We start from the raw sequence: 15,518 nt of genomic DNA, 5'->3' as shown, positions 1-15,518 counted from the left end.
TCTAGGAGGGGCTCATACCGTGTTCACAAATGACACCTTATCACTGTGTCTTTTCAAGGTAATAAGGAAAAGAACTTCTCTGGTACATCTTTCTTAAGGGCATTAATTTCTGTTTCTGCCTTCCTGATCCAATCACCTCTCAGAGCCACTCCCCTACCCCCCCCCACACACACACATACACACAGATACTCCTATTCCCATCATTTTGATGGTTAGGTTTCAAACCTCGAGTTGGGGAGTTTACAGGCATTCAAATGCTAGCTCTAATTTTCATGCAAAAGTTACTTTTCACAAATGATCTTAAATCTCAAGTTTAGTCTGACTTCCAGTCATCCTTACATATTAAAGAAAAAGAAAATGTTTCCGAATGGTAAATTTAGAAGAAATACTTTCTTATTGTTGTTTTTATTGCATAGAGGCTATTCCTATAACATACTGCAACAATCAGACAGAACCTTGTCCACTTATGTACGATTTCAAACCACACTGTTATACAGCAGATTAATATTTTCAATTTAGAATCTATGAATGGTGCTCTTTTGGAATAATTCAGTATACCCGATGGTAGAATTTTAAAGCTGGAAAATGTATCACATAACCATCTTATAACACTAATGCCTTACTCTACTGTTGAAAAATCTGAATGTTTTCTGATATGCTTACCTTGACAGGTTAAAAACTGGCAACTCATTCTTTTGGTACAAGTTTTTCATTCTTTCCATTACTCTCAACTGTTAATTTTTCAGGGGCTATTTCAAGTTAAAAACTTTGAAATGCATATTTGATAAAGTGTTAAGTTTTACATATGCTAGCATTATGTCACGTGAATAGCAACCTAGAATTTTCTGATACAGACACAGTAAAATTTTGTAAAATTATACACTTTCTTTTTTTCTGTTTCTCATCCTATTATTATCCAGGTAAGATTAATTAAAAATAACAGCACCTTTATTTCTTTTTTATAAATATTTTAGTTGTCTTATATGATATTCATAGAAACAATTAGAAGGGACTCCTATATTATGCTGGATGTGGGACATTATACATTTTTTTATACTTATGAAATAGAACCTCAGTGCTGCTATTAGGAAAGAGGTTATTTGAATATTTAATAATGTAGTTGTTTATAATTTAAGGTTTATTATTAAATTTGGTTTTCTACTAACACTTTTTCCTCTTTTTTTCTGTTTTAATACTGAAGATAAAATATTCCTTAAGTGATATTAAGAAATCATATTTACTTAAAACATATTTTAATTTCAAAATAATTACTAAAATACTGCTTGAACAGTAAAATTCCTGCCAGTAACTGTAAGAAGTACCTGTAGATGTTTAGTCAATCTCCATATCCTTGAGGCAAGATTCCAAAAACAAAAGAAAGTAGTAGGAACAACAATAAAATGGGAATAATTCTCCAGAGTAGAAAGATCTCTTAATATGTGTGGCATTAAGTAGAATCATCAGGAAGGTTACATCTTTGTGATGAAATTTAATTCTAGAATAAAGTCTTCTCTGAAACTGCTCTAAAAAACTTAAAAGTAAACCTGGAAAGACTCAGATTGATCTTAAGAAACTGCATGCTAAAACAAGCTCCTACTCTCTTTAAAAGAATACCAAAAAATCCAGCACTCAACAAAATCAAATTCACATGCATTAGTTTCCTATGGCTATTGTACCAAACTGCCACAGACTTGGTGGATTAAAACAAATAAAATTTAACCTCATGGCAGTTTTGAAGACCAGAAATCTAAAATCAAGTTCATCAAAGGAGAAACCAAGAGGGAAGAAATGGGACCCAGATGCTAATTGACTGTTACAGAGAAACTCTCCACTGATTAAGGAGCCACTGAAGCAATGCTGGAGAAAAAGTGTTCAAGTGTATGTTTATTCACCATGACTTGGCTTCTTGAATGATTGGGGCATTATGAGTATTAATTGTTGGATTGGATTGTAGACAGAGGAAACAGCTGTGCTATGCTGCTCAACTCTACTGATTGATAATTCTTTAATATACACTGGTTTCAAAGATCACTGAGAACTCTTCAGTTATAATAATGTTTAATTTCTTAAAAAGTAATATAAAAAAGAATCCAGTTAATGTCTTATTGTAGCTTGACAGACTACTGCTTAAGCCTAGAAATAGTATCTAGAAAGCATTTCTATGAAATTGAGAAATGTATGTAAAATATATGAAGCTTGCTGGTTGCATTTTAGCCATGATCATGTCCAAGCAACTTGGCTTTGAGAAAGATCTTCAAATACAAATCTTTCAAATACAAATGGTCCCCCACTTAAAATGATTTGATATTGGAATGATATGAAATTCTACCCATGCAACTATACTGTTTTTCACTTTCAGTACAGCACTCAATAAATTACATGACAAATTCAACCCTTTGTTGTAAAATAAGCTTTTTATTAGATGCTTTTGCCCAGCTTTATGTAGTTCAGTGTAAGTGTTCTGAGTCATTTAAGTTAGGCCAGGCTAAGGTATGATGTTCAATAGAACTAATACAATAAAAGCATTTTCATCTTAATGATATTTGAGCATATAGTTTATTAAAATGTGATGTCACTGTAAGTCAGTGAGCTTCTGTATGTAAACAGAGTGGATTTTTAAAAAAGATTTTCCAAACCTGTCTTTATGGATATGGGCACATTAGTCCCTGTCTTTAGACTTTTGTTGGGGAAAGAGTTCATAACTACTGTCAGCTCAAGATTTGGCTCATATTGTGAAAGATAACTGTGTCCTACCTACTTGCCAACCACTTTAGTCAAGATACAGAATGTTACAAAAGACATGCATCAAGAGAATGGTCAAGACAGATTTTTTTATAGGGAAGTGTGGCAGAACAAGGAGAAGGTAGAGAAAGAGCAGTATTAATGCAAAGCAAACTTCTTGGTGTCACTCAACTTTCTTACACAGCTTTCCTGCTGTAAAACATTGCAATAATAAAATGTAATTGTTGTAGTCAGGGGTTGCAAGGAAAACTATTACATATAAGACATAAAATTTATAATATTATTTATGATTTTGACCCAAAGAGTTAAGTGCAAAGTGCAGGAAACCTGTCCACAAACTAAAGACCTAGAGAACCCAACTGAAGGCCTGGATCCCACAGCAGTGTCCTGCATGAGTTCACCTGAAAATCGAGAGCCCATGACAGTGCCTCCCACGAGACTAACTGGAAGCCTAGAGCCCACAGCAATGACTCATGCTAGTCTATTTCATGGATCTGCATTGGGAAGGCCCAAAGGTCAGTGGTGAAAGCTTACAGAGTCTGTGCCAGTAGAATGAAAGATCTATGCCAGTAGGTTGAAAATTCTGCAATGGAGCCAAGAAGCAATGCTCAAAATAAGGACCAGGGCTCCCCTAAAATGTATCACAGCCATCTTGACCAACAAGAAGGTCCCTAGCTCCTCCAGTGATAACAACCGAATTCGTATCAGGAAGCCAGCATGACATTCTCCTAGAGATTGAACAGTGCACTGTCTTCCCCTCTGGAGCCAGGAAGCATTGCTCAAAGGACCAGCTCCCTCAAAGTAAACCGCAGACATTCTCAGTGACAAGGTCCCAAGCTCCTCCGACGTTAACAGCTGAGTTCCCATCAGGGAAGCCAGCATGACACACTCTCCAGGAGAATCAACAGCTTCAAACAACAACACTTAGGAAAACCTACAATGCTGCTTTTTTCTCTACAGGTTTCCTTTTTATGCTGGCAATAGTCCTTAGGTGAACCATCCATGCTTAGCACCATGCTGATTCAGTACAGCTGGTGTTTAAGTTGACCACCAGTTTTTAATCCACCACAGTGGGAAAGTTGTGATTTATTCAGAATCTACTGCCAAATTAAAACAAGTCAAAAATGTTTATTATGTGAACTATTATTATCTGAAGAGAATAAGTGATTTTCAAATGAGAAGAGCACATTGAGTAGAAACATGTACTGGAAGAAATATTCTTGTGAGCTAAACAGTTTTTGTTTTGTGCCTTTAATAGGTTAAGAAAAACAGTCTGACAAATGGTCAGATTGTACTGGCAGGATGTGGACTATTGGCATGTTAACACACTGATTCCTTATATAGCATCTGTACTTAAATGTCCATAATGGTATCATGGTGTCATGCTCCAAAGACTGTTCCTTTGCTTTAGAGGATGTAGTCTCACTAACCATTACACTCCCAAGGACATTTTCCATGGAATTTCATGACACTGTTTCTATATCAAGAGGTGAAACTATAAACATAGTGGCACATGCCTGTAATTGCAGCACTTGCGAGCTGAGGCAGGAGGAACCACAAGTTCAAGCCTGGGCTACGTAAAAGTCCAAGGCCAGTCTAAAGTAGTGAGACTTTGTCTCAAGAAAACAAAAACTGTAGTAGTGTAGAACATAGTTCTATAAATTGATAAAGACAAGAAATGAATACAAGGGAGGCTTTGCCTATTTGTATTTCCAAGACAAGATAGAAGTAAAGGACCCATATGATACCATCAGATTATGGGACTGCTTTAGGTAGTCTTCCAGGGTCACCATACTATAGACTGAGTAGCTTAGCCAACAGAACTTTATTTTCTCATGTTTTTAGAAGCTGGTAGCTCAAGATTAAAGTGCTAGGGCTGGAGATTTAGCTCAGCGGCATAAGCACCTGCCTTGCAAGCAGGCGGTTGTGAGTTCGATCCCTGGTAAGGGGGGGGGGATTAAAGTGCTAGTAGGGCTGATTTCTCCTGTGACCTTTCATGACTTGTATACCATCTCCCTGTTTACTATCTCTTCCCCAGTCTGAAACCCTTTGGATTTCATTTAACGATGACTCCTCTTCAGAGGGCCTGGCTCCAAATACATTCACATTGAGATTAGCACTTTAGCTGATGAATTTTGGAGGGTCCAATTCAATTCATAATACTTGTAGAGGGTAGAGCATATTGATAAGTACTGACAGACTATGTGATTTGTTGTGCAGCATTGGATTCTGTAAGAAAAGGATATAGTAACCCATGGGCACTCTGATAGGGAGGGTAATGAAGAATCTTTACTAAGTCTTGTGGACCCCAGTACTTCTGAAGAGGTTCTTTCATGTGGACCCTTGTGGAAAATCAGTAAAACTTTTCAGACTTCAGTTTGATGAGCTTCAGATTGTCAGTAGTCTAGAGTATGTCACAAGCCTGGGGTGAGACTTCCAAAATGATGCTGGTCACTAAGCCAAATGTCCCCTACTGTCCTTCTCAATAACCACCTAGCACTCAGATAATTATGTGCTGACATATTTGCATAATACTCATTAAATCTATGCTATTTCACTGGTGTAGATGAACAACAGGAATAAACCTCCACAGAGTTCTTGGAACTGAGGTTTTGAGTGTCATGGAAGGAGCACAGTGGATCTGCAGGTGATCCAGGACAGTTGCTCTTCCTAGCACAGGTGACTAACTGCTGCTGTCCAAAAATGTTTTTTAACTTCCTTTCTTCTATGGTACTTTTTCTCCTGATTTAGTTCTAGACAGAAATGGCCCATAAATACATTTCGTTTTTTTAATAAAAAAAGAAAGAAAAATCAAGGTTGCTTTAGCCAAGTTGTTAAATTCTCTAGACATCAGTTTTTTCATTTTTTGAGTGAAAATAAGAATATAGGCACTCACAGAGCTGCCATGAGGATTCACATGTCATGAGATAACACATAAACCGCTAACATGCCTAGAACGCCTCAGGCATTCCACGCATTTTAATTAGCTTTTCTGTAATTGTGTAAGCTAAGGAACAAAAACAAACATAATACATTTGGAGAAGAAAAAACAAAGGAACTAATGAAAGACTCCATTTTCATATGAGTGATTTAGCATCAACATTCTAAAGTTATAAAGGATTTGTAAACCTAAACAAAGTCCCCTATTACTTATTATAAATTACTGTGCTAGGCAGTATAATAGACATTACATTTGAACCATTTTAATTGTTATCTTTACTGTCCTTACAGCAGTTAATTCCATATGACAGCAGTTAATTCCAAACTTATTCATTAACATTTTCTGTTGGTGTGTTAATAAATGTTGTTGAATTAATTAAAAGTTATCAGAAATGGTTTTATGAACACTGATGGAATCCCTTGCTTGTAACCTTTCTGTGTCTTCCCAGTTGGCCATATGATTGAGTCCAAACTTCTTCAGCATTCGTGATATGACTCTACTTACTCCGTTCCCTTCATTTCCCCAGCTCCTCTATGTTGGCTGTCACTCATAACTCCAGACTCCAATCCTCTTGAGCTGTTTTGGTTTTCTTTTCCCTGTACTCCTACATGCTGTAGAACCTAGCAAGGTACACATCCCCTCTCTACCTGGCTAATTCCTGTTTATCCTTTATCTCTCCTGCAAAGCCTAAATGAAGTACCTCTTCTAAATACACTATTTACCATTATATATTTAGGCCCTAACATAATACAAAGTACATTAGGATTTCAGTATTTTTTAAGTGAATGAATCAGTGCTCAACCTAATTGCAAAGGGCTATAATGATGATCTTCCACTTTGTATAATCCAATCATGTAACCTGTACATTTCAAACCCTTTTTTATTGGTGGTGGTATTCATGGGGGCGGGGGTATTAGTTTTGTTTTGCTTTGCTTTGCTTTGTTTTATAGTCCTAGGAATTGAACCCACTTCTTCATACATGCTAGACTGCTGCTGTCCCCCTGAGCAGTGTTCCCCACATTTTTGGTCTTAAATTTGAGACAAAATTAAGGATCTCTGAATTGTTCAGGCAGTCTTCAAGCTTACAGTCCTCCTGCTTCAGACTCCTAAATAGTTGAGTTTACAAGTTTATACCCCATTTACATTTTCAAGCCTTATTGAAGTAGGGAAGTATTTTTCATTATACATGTTATTATGCCCTGCTGTATCCAGTGCTTCAGATCTAAAATGGATTGAGATCTCCCTCCCTTTAATTGCCATAAAGAATTTTTAAATGATGTGTAATCACTGCCGTGTGATTTTGATTTGAATTTTTCAAAAGACAAAAACATCAAATATAATGATTACTGTAAAACACAAAGAAGCAAATCTCATAGAGAGGGCTTTCCTCTTAAACGTGTACATAGCAAAACTCAGCTCGCATGGATACTTCAAAAAGAAGTCAAAAGATTTGGGCCGTCGATCTAAAACTGAAAAACTATGGTTTTCCTAGAGAAATTTATGACTAGAAAAGAAAAAATGACAATAAACCAAGTGATCACAGAAGAGTTATGCAATCAGATTGTCCTGTAGGGCTTTTCCTTTGGCAAAACTATTAACCTTCTAAAGAATTCCCTTTCAGATGCATCTGCCTGGCACAGAGAATGAGATCTAAAGGTGTAGTATCTTAAAAAAATTTTTTTCTAAGAAAGTAAATGGTGTATAAGCTTTTTAAAAAATTTGCTTCACAGTAATTTACTTTAAAAATTAACATCTGCTATTGTGAAGCTAATCTTGGTGTGTTGGATCCCCTTAACCATTTCTCAATCCCTCAGTCTTTTATCTTGCTTCTCCTGCTGTGTTCCCACCACCCCTGATCCCATTAGCAAACCTTGAGACAGCCTCAGACTTACCAAAGTACTGCTTTGGTTTCAGCTGCTGTTCTGCAAGAGGAAGTGAGTGTTGGGGGTTTCTCTGTGGCACAGTTGTGATAAAGCTGTGGTGGTCTTATCTCTCTTTTAGGTAGTGGCTCTTTATGACTATACAGCAAGCCGATCAGATGAACTAACCATCCATCGCGGAGACATTATCCGAGTGTTTTTCAAAGATAATGAAGACTGGTGGTATGGCAGCATAGGAAAGGGACAGGAAGGCTATTTTCCAGCTAATCATGTGGCTAGTGAAAGTAAGTTTTATGCTCCCTTCCTGGTTTACTAATATGGTATAACTGACAGTCCAAGATTTTGTCACTTTCTACTCTTTAATTTACTATCTTTTTAATCTTTTCCTGTGTTTACCAATAGTTATAACTTTTCAGACTCATGATGCAAAATATAAAAAGGGGAGGCACTAATGTGTCAGAAAGCTGTCTCATTCTGAGATTGGAATTATTTGCGGATTGCACTTGTCGTCCCAGGGGACTTGCCCCTCAAGCTACCAGCTTGCTTCTTCAGCTCTTGTACCCTGCCACCTGCTGCTGCACACAGTTTTGTCCCCTCTTCTCTTGCCACACTGACTCCTCTATTGACCAGCATCTTACAAGCCTCTAGTTCCTCAACTCCTACTCTTTCATTTTGTGTATCTCAGTCCAAGCTGGCTACTTAATACAGCAAAAGTACAGTGGCTTCATTCTTAAATACTCTATGCCTCCATTTGTAAAAGAAAAAATATGAGCTAAAGACAAAATTCTATGAGTTTCTGAAAGCTGTGAATTCAGTACTAGGTTTTGAGGGTGAAAATAGAACTAACAGAAAGCTTTAAAATAAAATAATTTAAACCTATCACAAAAGGAGAAAACTAAGAAGTAGGGCTTATTAGAAGAATGCATCCTATCATCAATTAACTTGATACCTTGGTAAGAAAAGCACAACACACAGGCATCAGAAAAACAAATTTCTAATCCTTGCTCAACAGGTTATACTGATGTGCCTCAGTTTCCTCCTGTGAAATGAAGATGTTGAGATTTATCAACTCTAAACTGTCTTCCAGAAACATTAAAGTGTAATAACATAATAGTAACATAAAAATGTGGTTTGGGCTTAAAATGAAAACACTCTATGTTTTCAATATATATTGTTAATCTTTGCTTCTGAGAAGAAGTAATTATTACAAATAATAGTTGGTTTTCAGATTAGTCCATGAAATCCCATTTGACCCAAACTATGATTCCTAACCTAAGTTATCACTTTTGTAAAAAAATGATCTGAAGAAAAGGAGAATTTCTTTTTTGATTACTCAATGCACAGATAGGCCTAGGTTATTATTTATCTGTGACATCCTGCCTGTACCTGATCCTTTGCCATACTCTGCAGTCTCAAGTGGCCCCACGTCTCTTTGCAGCTCTCTTCTTCAACCTACAAAGGGTAATGCAAAAATACAATGAATGTATAGAATTTTTTAATGTATTACAATAGAAGACACACACCATTAGTCTCCCTCAAAGTACTCCTCCTCACTTCAAGCACATTTATCCTGTCATTCTTGTGATTCACTGAAGCAATTCTAGAATTGTCTTATGAGAGTCTTTAAAAAGCATGATCAACAATTCAGTGAATGCCACTGCAGAGGGCCATCCAGTAGAAAGGTAGGCTTGTAAAAAAACATTACAGTGTGTCTGTCATGTCTTGTCTTATTCATGGGGTTTGGGCCTCACAACCTCTGGCTCTTCCTCCAAGTCCAGTGAGTGTGAAAGGTAAACATTTTTAACTGATTCATGACATCAAGGCAGCTGTCACACCACAATTACTAAAGACACTCAAGACAAAGGACTTCTGCTTTTACAAAGTAGTAAGACTGCCAAGTGTCGTGATGCACACTTGTAATGCCAGCACTTGGGAGGCTCTGTAGGAGGGTAGCCAGGAGTTCAAGGCCAGCCTGAGCTGCATAACGATACTAGCTGCAAAAAAACAGAATGGCAAGACCAAGGGAATAGGTGTGCTCTACATGTGGAGTATTCAGAGGGAAAACCAATGGCAATGACAGTGTGTCTTTTACTTCAATAAAAATATTGTGTGTCTCTAGGTAAGGCGCCATTAGGTGCTGTAATGTTAGTTACACCCATATATTTTGATTTTACCTCCTTTCTGCCACCTTCAGCAAGCTCCACTTCCTATAAGTACTGTCTCAAAAATTACCCACTTCTCTAACATATAGCGTGATTCTTGATTTTCTCTGTGACATAGTTTTAGTTATTTTTCTCTTAGTAGTAAATAATTGATAACTTTTAAAGTGTACTACAAGGGTATTTTTATGTTTAAAAGAGAATATATACTGGAAAAAATTTGGAGAGAAATTTTAAGGCAGGTTAATTCCTAGCATATGTAGTGTATGACAGTGTTTAATTCATCTCCAATAAGATCAGCCCTTCTAACTTCTAGATGGTCAAAAATACCCAAGGCACCTCCTCCTTTTCTCATTGATGGCTCTTACAGAGGATCAATAGCTGTGGTTAAACAGGGTTATCTTGTGTTTCTACATTGAGTGCTACCACACAATTGTAGTCACTGTGGAGGACCTCTGTAATTTTAACTCAGTATTACCATCCATTGTTCCTTTCGGATACAAATGAAAACATTTACAGACTTTCCCTTGGTTATAAAAACATTGTAAGTATCTAGGTAGGATGATATTAGGTGTTGCAACTTAGTTAGCTGGGTTATAATAAGTTAAAATCTAATAAAATTTGTTTTTCTTTCATAATAACCAAAGTCATCTCTGAAACGTATCTCAACGATAGTCAGTGGCTTCATATAAGATTCTTTGTCACAAGTAGTGACCATCCTACAACCAAAATAATCTCCTATTATGCCCAGGATAATTGATGTTTTCTTTTGGCTTCGCTCACTGCTTCTTGTAAAAAGCCTTAGAAGCCAGAACAAACAGAAAACGATTTTTTTTTTTTTTTTTTTTTTGGTCTTTTTGAGACATTGTCTCACTATGCAGTTCAGGCCAGGCTTGAGCTATTTGTAGCCTAGGCTGGTCTTGAACTTGCAAGGATCCTTCTATTGCAGCCTTCCTAGCCCTGGGATTATAAGCATCAGCCACCATGCCTGACTCCAGGAAAAGAAATCTTTGAATACCTGAGAACAGAGTAATTGAATTCTCACATTTTATCAGAGGTTATTTTTCTCTCCTTTTTATCCTGCTTTTTACCTAAATTTAACAAAAATGTAGCTGTGCAGTTTTAATAAAGAAAAATGACCCTCAGCAGGACATTGCACTCTAACAGTAGAAAGAATTGTCCTTGAGCTTTATTTGAAGCAAAATATGCAAAGTGAATGATCTAAGAAAGTATAATATGTGGCCAGAATTTCTATCTGGTGTTCAGCTGTGTCTTTTAAGAGAACAGCACAATGAAAGAAGATGGTACTCATTGTTATAAAGGATTTACTTTTTTTGTATCGTAAACCACTAGAAAGAAGACAAATCAGCTTCCCTTAATCACATCTAAATACCTTTTCTGTGAAGGATAAGGAAATCCAATAATAATACCAGTCCATATACACAGCCGGTTAATATATTTCAAGTGTGCTTTAGAAACTTTTCTCAACTCAAAGTTGTCTTTAACCAATTTTAAAATGGATTTTCCTTTTAACTCTTCAAAATTTCCACAAGACTCCTTAGACTCAATACCACCTTATGTCAATTCAGTAGACTTTATAGATTGTAATATTCAGTTGTGAGAATCTTAGCTTCAACATCATGTGTAGCCTAATCCATACTTATTGATACTTATTCATTTCATTCTACATTCCGAATTTGTCCCTTGTCCACACCTCTGCCTGGCAAATTCCTCAGAGGTGTCATAGCTGCTTATCCAATTCAGTGTTTGCCAACTCCACATCACTTTGTCTTTATTATTAGCTCTCTTACAAATAAGGACACATTTTATAGTGAAGTTGCAAGCATCCCTCTGATCAGATTACAATCTCCTTAAGAACAAAAACCCTTTTGTTCATGTCTCCTCCAGTAGAACCTACCAGATAGCCTTGCAAACTGCAGGGTCCTGGTAAATGTAAATTGAGATAAAATGAAGTATCCACATGACTGATTACATAGTAAATGAAAATGGTACACTTCTGAAATCCTGATTAAAATTTTGCAGTCATAACTGATATGTAAGACAACAAGTAAGTGCTACATAACTTTTTGTTACACAAGAGAATTAAATATCTGTTTCTCTTTTAATTTTATATCTACTGCCCTCCATCATTGTCATCCCCCCAACATTAATTGCATTAATTACATTAATTTCTTTTTCAATTTCAGCATTATATCAAGAACTGCCTCCAGAGATAAAAGAGCGATCCCCTTCTTTGACCCTCAAGGAGAAAACCAAAACAGAGAAACCTTCAGCTCCTCAAAAGGTAAATGTTTTCAAAAGTATGTGTTGCATGTGTACTTTGATGTTTTTCACTCTTCTTATGTAAAATGCTTCTTTATTTTTCTACCTTTATAATCCTTATTTACATTTTTATTTCTCTGGTTCTTAACACCAACATTATGAAATATATAAGGCAAATTTTATGATAGTCATTTTCCACATAAACTGATGAGGCTCAAAGAGATTAAAGTAGACTGCAAGTTGCAGTCAAAGAGATGGAAGGACCCAAGTGGAACTTGTGCCTTCAAGTGTTTCTACTTGATACTCGTTTAACTGTGATATTGATTCTGCTGTCAGCCCCATCTAGGTTGTAAATATCTATGTCAGCGATCACTAAGGCCCAGTTTTATCTTAGTTGGAACATTTCTTCTACTTCTAAAACACTTTCAATTTAAAATGAATGTGGATATATTATGTATGTTAGTCTGCCATGAGATCCCTCAGACACCAGTCTACAGTTTTCTGATGTCAGTAGTACTCTGGTAAAAAAGTTTAATAAGCTCTGTATTATCATATGTACTGCCCATTAAACTGGTTTTATTATGTGACTTTCGATCTTGCCTTACACTGGATAGCTTCACTTTTTAAGTCTTTATGAACTCACAGATTAGCATAGGTCCTGTACATATCATTACAATGTCATGATTAAGGTTTTTGACAGTCATGCATCATCATTCAGTCATTCAGATATAGTTGTAGAATTCTTCCAGGCCAGGCAGCCTCTTAGTTCCCACTGAAACAGAGTAGACAAGGCCTTTATCCTTAAGGAGCCAAGGGGCTTATGAGTGAGACACCTATAAGCCAGCAATTACTATAGCCTACAGCCAGAGGTATAGTGGAGATGTGCACACAATACATCAGGAAAGGAACAGGCAGCTAGGAAAGCTTTAAATCTGCCCTAGGGACATCCAGGAAGTTTCCAGAGGGGAAAGTGGTTGGCCTGAAGCTTGTAGTATGAGAAAGCTTGTACCAGGTAGATAAATTTAGCAAAAATCATTCTAGAGAGGGGATAACTTGAGTAAGGCATGGTATGTTACAAGCGTGTTTAAAAAACATAGGTCTAATGGAGAGAGATAGGCAAAGGGTGTTAGAAAAGCAAAAGCCAGGCCCCAGAGAGTGTGATATACTGTACTAATTAAAGTGCCTAGTATTTATCCTCTAGACAGAGGGGAGAGCACAAAGGAAGTCACTGAAGGAATGAAATGAAAGGATCTGAATGTTATAAAGATCATATTAGTGTCAGCACAGTGGTTTGATTAAAAGTAGTAGCAAGACCTAGTGCAGTGATGGCAAACCTTTTTGAGACAAGGATCCAAACTGCAACCCAAAACCCACTTGCTTACCGCACAGTGCCAATGCAGCAATTAACCCTGAGTACTGAGGTTGTAGTTTAGGAAAAACAGCTCATGTATTAGCATCTTTTGCTTTAAAAGCATGTCATAGGTTGACCACCACTGACGTAGTGCGAGGAAATTAGGACCCATAAAATATAAAATCCTAATGCTTGGGATCAGTTGTAGAGCATGCCAAGGCTGGGTTCGATCCCCAGCACCACAAAAAAGGGAGAGTTGTGATCAATTGGATGTAATTAGTAAAGTTGGAATCTAAGATTTTGCTAGGAGTCCTGGCTTACATAAGTGCATAGATGGCAGTGCCACAGAAATAATGAAATAAGCTAGAAAGATTTGGGGAAATACAAACAAGGGATAGTGAGGACTGGAAAATAAGTTCAATTTTAAGTATCTCTTTGTTATTCATATCTTCAGTACTCAAATAAAAATATTCACAAGGGTCCAGAAATGCAGGATTAAAAATTGAGCAGAGGCAGAACTTCAAAATCAAAAGAAGAATTAATATATTCTTTGTATATCAGTAAGTAGAAGCTTGTAATGAAGGCAGTAGCTCAGAAACATAGTTGTTGAATTCTTAAAGTCAAAGACAGAATCCAGTTGAACAGTAGATTAAGGGACATCAAAGAAAGAAAACATTAAGAAAAAATAACTAAAGGAAAAGAAAAGAGCCAGATAAAAGTAGGACTCTAGAAGGTAGGCTAGTGGAGAAGAGAGGCTCAGGAGAATATGTTTGGAAAGCAGCTAGCCATTAGGTTGTCTAAATATTTAGTAATCAAGAGGAGTGTGGTAGTTTTACAATGTATCTGTGGATTGACAAGAATTCAAGGGCAGACTGAAGGTCAGTGCTGCAGCCAGTGAACTCATGGAAGTCATTCTCAGTGCGTCACTATGAAGACTAAAAGATAATCAAATAGTGACTGGAGAGAGAATTGGCATCCACGAATTTTTGAAATATTGGAGAGACACATAAAATCTTATATTAAGGAAACAAAGCCCATGGACAGGTTCGAGATAAATAAAGGACACTGTAATTGTCTACTGTGATGTGTCAACCTGAGTGGATTAAAAAAACACCTGGTGGATTAGTGCAGCACAGTTCTGGGTGTGTCTGTGGATGACTAACGTGGGCTGCAGACCAGGGGGAAAACTAGAGCCAGATGTGGATAGCATCAACCAGTAGGCTTGCGGCATGGATAAAAAAAAGGGAAAGAAGAAGGAAGTCTTCCTTTTGCTTCTTAGCCATTGTAGAGTCACTGTCTTTGCCATTGCTGTTGGAAGTCTGTCTCTCATTACTTCGGGCTGTCAACGCAGAAGTGCACTGACCTCTGCAGTGAGCTTCAGACCTCCTACCTTCAACTGGACGCGCTGGTCCTCCAGCAGACAGATGACTGGTGCCTTCTCCCACCTAACTCTGCAGGTGGCCATAAGTAAATCATTTATATGAACACACACATGCATGCACACACACACATTTTATTAAATCTGTCCTAGTGAATTCTGATACAGTCACCAAGGACACAATTTTGGAAGAAGCAGGAAATTTTCTATCAGAAAGCAGGTTGATAGTTATATCTTGACTCAGAGCTGTGGCTTCAAATTTATGGTGATTTTTGCCTCTCAGGAGTTATTTGGCAGTGTTTGGACATTTTGTTATCTCAGTTACAAGGACAGAGACCCTATTGCCTTCTAATGGATTTTGCTCAGCCACCTAGATGCAAAAGACAGCCTTCTCAACAAAAAATTTCTAGCAAAAAATACCAGCAGTACCAACTAAAAGAAATATCCCCCACAAGATAGTAGATATGCATGAGGGGTGCAGATAAGTCAAAATTTAGAAATCTAAAGATATCTTTATGTTCTCCAAAACAAAAGGCATGCCTCACTACTAATGTAGATGAGAGGGAAATGAGTGATATAGGAGCTCAAGGAAAAGAGAGCTGGTGTGAATACCTATAAAGAAGATAGGAGGAGCAGGAGCTCATTTGAGACATGTAAGAAAAATTCCTCAGAATTTCTGGGAGCTGTGGTCTGAATACCACAGAAACCTGGAAGCTATGATCTAGACACCACAAATCTATGTAGTTGGAATTTTTTTTCTTCAATACTGCTTGGCATCTAGAAA

At 37.1% G+C, this 15,518-nt stretch overlaps 1 protein-coding gene across 14 annotated transcripts in view; it reads left to right on the top strand.

Moving 5' to 3' along the window:
- The window catches only part of Ahi1 (Abelson helper integration site 1), a 187,811-nt gene that overhangs the window by 132,224 nt on the left and 40,069 nt on the right, over positions 1-15,518 (top strand). For 9 of the 14 annotated variants that reach the window (XM_063232985.1, XM_063232981.1, XM_063232983.1 and 6 more), the window contains 2 exons: positions 7,685-7,847; positions 11,930-12,027. In XM_063232985.1, the coding sequence (XP_063089055.1) occupies positions 7,685-7,847; positions 11,930-12,027 (261 nt within the window). Of the gene's footprint in view, positions 1-7,684; positions 7,848-11,929; positions 12,028-15,518 lie in introns of those variants that run through there. The other 5 variants (XR_010041922.1, XR_010041923.1, XR_010041921.1 and 2 more) reach the window with 2 other exon arrangements.

This window comes from Cavia porcellus, unplaced genomic scaffold, assembly GCF_034190915.1.
Source record: "Cavia porcellus strain 051 isolate PalLab524CR breed Dunkin Hartley unplaced genomic scaffold, mCavPor4.1 scaffold_22, whole genome shotgun sequence".
In the NCBI taxonomy this organism is placed as follows: Eukaryota; Metazoa; Chordata; class Mammalia; order Rodentia; family Caviidae; genus Cavia; species Cavia porcellus.
The sequence above is the reverse complement of the archived record's forward strand: the minus strand, read 5'-3'. Positions and strand labels throughout refer to the sequence as shown.